Here is a 7500-nt window from a genome sequence, read left to right on the forward strand (position 1 = left end):
CACACACACACATACACACACACCGTGCCCCTTTGCCTGGCAGAATAAGGACATCCCCGCACCCCCTCCTGCTGCGCCCTCTCTGTGTGTCCGCTCCTGGGAGAGGGGAGCCTCACGTCACACGCACCACACACACACACACACGCATGCACACACACACACACACACGCACACACACTCACACACACACACACAAACACACACACACACACACATCCCCAGACACACACACATACAAACAAACACATCCCAAGACACACACACACACACACACACACACACACACACACACACACACACACACAGAAAAACACACACACACACACACACACACACACACACACACACACACACACACACACACACACAAAAACACACACACACACACACACACACACACACACACAAACATAAACGAGGATGAGATCAGAGTCAAGGGGAGATGAATGGAGAATGAATGGACATGGGTTACGGATGAACTCTCTGGATCTGTGAATCCTGTTCATGATGCAACTGTATTGGGATGAGTGAAGACAGAACAATATATAATAAATAGTATATAATATAATATGTAATATATAAGAATATAATATGTAATATATTATATAAGAATACAATAAATAATATTATATTTAAGAAAAAAAAATTATATTTAAGATTTTTTTTTTTACAAAAATTGAAAAAGATGTGGGTGATCTAGTTATAGTAAGGCAAAAGAAAGAACATACTGTCCAACCTCGACCCTCCCCCCCCCCCCCCCTCTCTCTCTCTCTCTCTTTTCTCCAAGGCTATGCTATCTATCTCTGTGCAAACTGGGACTGTCTACCTGTCCAAAGTGCTTGTATATGGACAAAGATCATTTCAATGCAGCTAAACACACCTGCTCACCTGTGTGTGTGTGTGTGTGTGTGTGTCAAGACATGATCATCTAGCGAGAGGCAGATTGGTGGCGTGGTGTCTGTCAACAGCGATGTTCTTTTTTTCCGCAGAGGAGGTAACCATGTTGGCGCAGACAGGCAGGCAGGCGGGCAGGCGGGCGGGCAGGCATGCTATCATTGATGCCCGCTCAGTAGAGTGAGCAAGCGCCACCAGCTGGCATCGTGCTGGCAGGCACCACAGAGGCGCAGCAGTGGCAGGGCAGGTGGGGAAGGGAAGCAGGTGTGTGTCATCACACAGTGGCATCATCGCACAGGTCTTAAAGGTGGAGTCCACGCTTCTAATGAAATACACTTTTTGTCAGATTCAGCGCATTGCTCCTTATGGTCCTCTAGCAGTGTGTTCAGTGTTTTTGCGCACAAAAACATAAATGGGAGAGAGCCATAAACAATTCCAACCAAACAACATGTCACTTCAGGAGCATGGGGGGCAGGGGTGTAATTTGAATGGCTGTAGAGCTCAAAAGTCATTTCGCCAGAATCGCGGACTCTGCCTTGAAATCAATGGTCCTTTAGTAACTACAGTTTATCACATAAGATCTACTCTAACCTCACACAGTAGGGGTCAGGCTTTAAAGGGTTAGCTTCAGCCAGTTAGCATCAACTATTTGGCTGCCAAGAAGTTTTGTTGCCCACAGGTGTAGGGTTTTGGTCATTGTGTTCATCCTTCATGTGGCATTTGCAGTTCAGTTGAAAGGGTGTTCATAGTTTCGCTGCCAAAACGTCAGCATGAGGCAAGATGTCGGACGTCATCTTATTACTTCCTGTGTTGAGGTCTAGGTTGATTGCTCATTTAAATGAATGAAAGTGATCTCCTGGTCTCTGTATCTGAAGCAGTTATTTATTTTTTAATCTGTTTTTCTGATGTTTTTATTTTTGAATCAGTTCTCTTTAATGTATTTACTAACCTTATTGTTATTTACATGCTACATATGTTGTTATTATTGCTTATCTACTTTTATGTATTTATTTAATCTGGCTCTTGGAATCCTTCTCGGTGTTGGCCAGCTTTTTTTTGGCACGCTGGCTGTTTCCATGACGACTCTTGGATATTGGAGCTTTGTCTTGGATGGTTGACAGGAGCTCCAACGGTGGGGTGATCTGTTCGGCTGCTGCGTTTGCCACTTCTGGGTTCTGCTGCTATTTAAAAACAAAAGTAAAGTTAAAATTTCAGAGTTCCAGTTCTGCCACCCCCCTTTTCGCCCCAGAGATTCATGATTGTATCTGACTGAATGCTTGATACAAACTTGCTAAGTTCATTTCACACAATTCTTCTACTTCGAACCAGACCACATTCCTTTTTGTCATATTAAACGCAAACTTCATCCAGTGATTAAAACCCCACTGCTCTATAACTGAATAGAACACTTCTCTCCTTATGACCTTTGAACGGTGGGCCACATCTTGTTGTGTAAAGGGGGGGGGGGTCATCTCTCACACACCACCCTCCACCCACGACGTCTTGAGAGGCGCCGCCCCCCAAAACTTCTTAATCCGTCCGCGTCACAACAACCTGGCCAGCCAAGACGTCACGCCGCCTCAGCCGTCTCCAGATCTCAGCTCCTGGGGGCTGCAGTCTGTCGTTGGGAGCGCCGAAGTCGGACAAGGTGCAGCCATCGCCCTGGTGCTGTGGATGGATTTAACAATGGAGGCCTCGGACTAGGCGAAATTCCCCACTTTGGATGTTGTGTAGGCGTTTCTATGTGTGGGGGCCTTGGGATTTCTTTCAGTCTCAGGAGTTAGGTTGATGACCTTCTAATATGGATGTTTACTACAATAAGAGGTGATTACTGCAACGCTGCTGTCGCTTTTCATTTGAGTCGCCATAAGAGATCAGTAGCTATTATATTGTTAATAATAGGCATATTTACTATGCATTGAGTTTTTGATTGGTGTGTGTATCTATATGGCTAAAGAGTGTGTGTGTGCGTGTGTGTGTGTGTGTGTGTGTGTGTGTGTGCGTGTGTGTGTGTGTATGTGTGTGTGTGTGTGTGTGTGTGTGTGTGTGTGTGTGCGTGTGTGTGTGTGTGTGTGTGTGTGTGTGTGTGTGTATGTGTGTGTGTATGTGTGTGTGTGTGTGTGTGTGTGTGTGTGTGTGTGTGTGTGTGTATGTGTGTGTGTGCATGTGTGTGTATTTGTGTGTGTGTGTGTGTGTGTGTGCATGTATGTGTGTGCAGTGTGGATTCAGCTTCTAACTATATGCATTGCATATTCGGTGGTCCCATAAGTCTTTGAGAGGCTGATTAGGATGATAGGAGTATAATATCCCTCTGGGCAGCTCACTCAGTCACTGGTGGGGCCCCGGACTGATTCCAGACCTGCACTGAACTGTTCTCTTGGACACTTCTGAGTCCTCTGACCGTCCTCTGTACTGAGATGTCTGTATGACTCTAGAACTGCACTGAACTGTTCTCTTGGCCGCTTCCGAGTCCTCTGACTGTCCTCTGTACTGAGATGTCTGTATGCGCAATGGATTCGTTTAGGTTCCCTGATATACATGCATAAAGTTTTTGCTGTGCTTTTTTTATATTATGGATATGTATTGACTTTGATTTGATGAGTTGATTGATACCTGAGGCATGTAGTATGTATGTGCTGACGTTTGACTTGAACCCCTTGTCCTGCGCTTGGAAATGCCCTCACCCTGGCTGACATGCCAGTATGCTGGAAACATGACAACAATCAAACCTCTTCAGGGAGCGTTGGGCACACTTGCCATCTTAAATGCATTTTTAAAAATCCTACTTTTTCTTTTTATATTATTGTTTTTGTTCACTGCGTTGTGAAACAATAGTATTTCCTGACGACTGGAGTCTGCCACCTTAGTTGCTGACTGGATCTGCTATGGCCATGTAGGTTTTGTGGCTAGACTGTGTTATCTAGTGGTCACGGGAGTGAGGTGTGTGTGTTCTTCCATTCTTACCGTCTCAGGCTTGTGGGCTTCTCACAGTGGGAGAGGTGTTGCAGGAGGATGGAGTTATCAACCCAAAATAGCTCATTATGAGGCCAATAACCTGTCCATGCGCTTAACAGGTGGCAACAATATGCAAATGTACTGCTCCCTTGGGAAATGTGTGTGTGTGTGTGTGTGTGTGTGTGTGTTTGTGAGTATGACACTCTATGTATGTCTGATTGTGTGTGTGTCTGGGTGTGTGTGTGTTTGTGAGTATGACACTGTATGTATGTCTGTTTGTGTGTGTGTGGTTGCCTGTGCGAGTGTGTATACGTATATGCGTGTTATTTGCATGCTCACAACACACACACACACACACACATACACACAGGCATGCGTGTGTGTTTGTGTTTGTGAGTATGACACTGTATGTATGTCTTATTGTGTGTGTGTCTGGGTGTGTGTGTGTTTCTGTTTGTGAGTATGACACTGTATGTAAGTCTGTTTGTGTGTGTGTATATGCGTGCATGTGTGTGTGTGTGTGTGTGTGTGTGTGTTTGTTCTACCGCCTGTGTCCTAGACCTCACGGCTCATTGGAAATTCATTAGGAGCTGATTTTCATTCCATGAGCGAGAGAACAGACAGGAGAGTGAAGCGGGGGAGGAAGAGGCGGAGGAGGAGGAGGAGGAGGAGGAGGAGGAGGAGGGATGAAGTGAACCATAAAAAAAGAGAGAAATTGGGTGCTGAAGATTTTTTCCTCCTCCTCTCTGTCCCTCCGCTTTGCTTATCCTGGCACTTTATTTGCATTCAGTGGAGTTTCATGTGGAGTTTTAATTGCCTACAGACTGACCCTCCTCAGGAGAAACTGGAGCAGAAGTTGAACTCAGAAACTCAGTTACTCAGACGCATACATTATAACAGATGGCAGGAGGAAACAAAGACACAGTTGATTTTGATACAACAACATTTGGCACACCCATACACAACCACACACACACACACACACACACACAAAAGGCACACACACACACATACGCACATACGCACACACACACACTCACACACTGACTGTGCAGACTTAACTGAGTGTTATATGCACTCTCTCAAATATCTAGACTTCGATTTCCTTGTTTGTTGCTTGTATGCAGTATTGGAGATGAAACAAGGTAGAAAGAAAAGGAATTTGTTACATTTTTAATGATCTTGCTTTCTCTCTCTCTCCCTCTATCTCGCTCTCCCTTCTACGCCCATCTCTTTCCCACTCTCCTCTCATTATCTCTACACCTTCTCTGCCCCACCTACTCTTCCCCTCCTTCCTCTTCCACTTTCTTTCATCTCTCTCTCTCTTTCCCTTTCTCTCTCTCTCTCCCTTTTTCTGTCTCTCTCTATTTGACCACATTTCCACTACTCAAACCACTCATTCTTCCTTCCCTGTTTCCTGTTTCCCCTCCGCCCCTCTCTTCATTCCTTTCCCTCATCCTCCTCTTCCATTGCCTCCCACCTCACCTTCTCTCCTCCTCTCTCCTTTCCTCTCTCTCTCTCTCTGTCTCTCTCTCCCTCTGTCTCTCTCTCCCTTCTTCACCCATCTCTTTCCCACTCTCCTCTCATTATCTCTACACCTTCTCTGCCCCACCCACTCTTCCCCTCCTTCCTCTTCCACTCTCTTTCATCTCTCTCTCTCTTTCCCTTTCTCTCTCTCTCTCTCTCTCTCTTTCTCTTCTCCAGGACACTGCACCAGCAGTTCGAGAGCTACAAGGAGCAGGTGCGCCGCATCGGGGCCGACACCCAGCGCCGACGGCAGCAGCAGCAGCAGCAGGTAGCTCTGGTGACGCCTGCCGCCCCCCCCACCACCACCACCACGGGTGCCAAGGACGACGCGCCCACCTGCGGGATCTGCCGCAAGACCAAGTTCGCCGACGGCTGCGGGCACCTCTGCTCCTACTGTCGCACCAAGTTCTGCGCCCGCTGCGGAGGGCGTGTGTCGCTACGCTCCAACAATGTGAGCCTCTCCTCTCGCCTCCTCTTCACGTCACCGGCCTCTCCCTCCGTCCCCCAATATGTCTCTGTCGTTCTTTTCTCCTTTTCTGTCCCTCTCTTTCTTTCGCTCCCCTCTCTTCTCCTTGTCTTCCTCTTCACCGCTGGCCCCCCCATCTGTCACAATGCTAAACTCCCAGCCTCTCGTTTCTCAGGCTTCTCATCCAACATGGTGTTGGTGGTCTAAATGCTCAATGCTCATTTGGTGTGTGTGTGTGTCTGTGTGTGTGTGTGTGTGTGTGTGTGTGTGTGTGTGTGTGTGTGTGTGTGTGTGTGAGAGAGAGAGAGAGAGAGATAGAGAGAGAGAATGCGTAATTGTTTGTATGTATGTGTGTGTTTGCCACTGAGGTAGCATTTTGTTTTTTCTTTCTTTTTCAATGGTCAGTCTTTTGGCATCTCCTGCATGGCTTGACGTGGCATTTAAGGAACTGCATCTGACTGGAACACACTGTCAAATCACTGGGGTGAATAAAAGTGTTTATAATGCTCTCCTTCCTGAAAAAACCCCCCAAAAAACTAAAACAAAACTTTGGAAGTTGTAAAACATTAGATGATACCAATCAGATGCTCTTAACAGACATTACGTTTTGTGATAAAGCTGCCACCTTTTAACATTACAAGTCCAATTCATAATTTGTCATTAAGAGCCCCAGTCCATCTTCAAATGGTACACAATGCATCAGAATCCGAGTAAGAATGTGCCTTTAGACATGATGGCATCTATCTTTTTAGCATCCTGGGGCGCTAACTAATATCAGTGTACGACATCAATGCCATTGCCTGGCAGTCTTTAAAAGTCTCTCTGAGCTAGCATTTTGGCTAAAAGTGCTGGCCTGACATGCTTGCAATCTGCTTCTGCTGTGCTGAAACACTCACACACACACACACACACACACACACACACACACACACACACACACACACACACACACAGACACACACACACACACACACACACACACACACAGGGGAGACAGAGAAGGGAGGGCTGTGGTTAAAAATAATAGAGTGCGTGAGTGTGCAGAGACAGAAAGAGAAAGAGAGAGTGAGGGAGGCAGAAAAATAGAAAGCAATAACAAGGCGAAAGGGAGAGGGATAATAACTGTGTGTGTGTGTGTGTGTGTGTGTGTGTGTGTGTGTGTGTGTGTGTGTGTATGTGTGTGTGTGTATGTGTGTGTGTGTGTGAGTGTGAGTGTGAGTGTGAGAGAGTGTGCATGTGCATGTGTGTGTGTATTTGTGTGTGTGTGAGAGTGTGCATGTGTGTGTGCTGGTGGGGGCTGGGCGGGTCAGCGGATCTGACGTCACGCCACCGGGGCGAACTTGCTGGCTCGGCTGCCAGGCCAGGAGGGGCAGCAGTAGCAGGAGTGCGCAGGGGTATTTTAAGCCCGCTCCCCGCCGACTCTCCTCCAGGGAGGAGGTGCCCCCCTCCGGCGTGACTCACCTGACCGCGGGCCCGCGGCACCGGGGCACGCTGCTCCACAATCTGCTGCAATTCCTGGAGCCGCGGCCCTACCCTGGAGGAGGAGGAGGAGGAGCAGGAGGAGTAGGAGGAGGATGCTCAATAAATAACACGCAAAGCAGACAGATACACATAGGCATATGTGTGTGTGTATGTGTGTGTGTGCAGGCAGCAGGGAC

At 47.2% G+C, this 7500-nt stretch overlaps 1 protein-coding gene across 1 annotated transcript in view; it reads left to right on the forward strand.

The window, feature by feature from the left end:
- rims1b (regulating synaptic membrane exocytosis 1b) overlaps positions 1–7500 on the forward strand; it is a gene marked incomplete at both ends in the record, with an annotated part of 73603 nt that overhangs the window by 15360 nt on the left and 50743 nt on the right. The window contains one exon of the mRNA XM_080843439.1: positions 5554–5827. Within this exon, the coding sequence (XP_080699565.1) occupies positions 5554–5827 (274 nt within the window). The remainder of the gene's footprint in view (positions 1–5553; positions 5828–7500) is intronic.

Source organism: Sprattus sprattus, assembly GCF_963457725.1.
Source record: "Sprattus sprattus genome assembly, chromosome: 1".
In the NCBI taxonomy this organism is placed as follows: domain Eukaryota; kingdom Metazoa; phylum Chordata; class Actinopteri; order Clupeiformes; family Clupeidae; genus Sprattus; species Sprattus sprattus.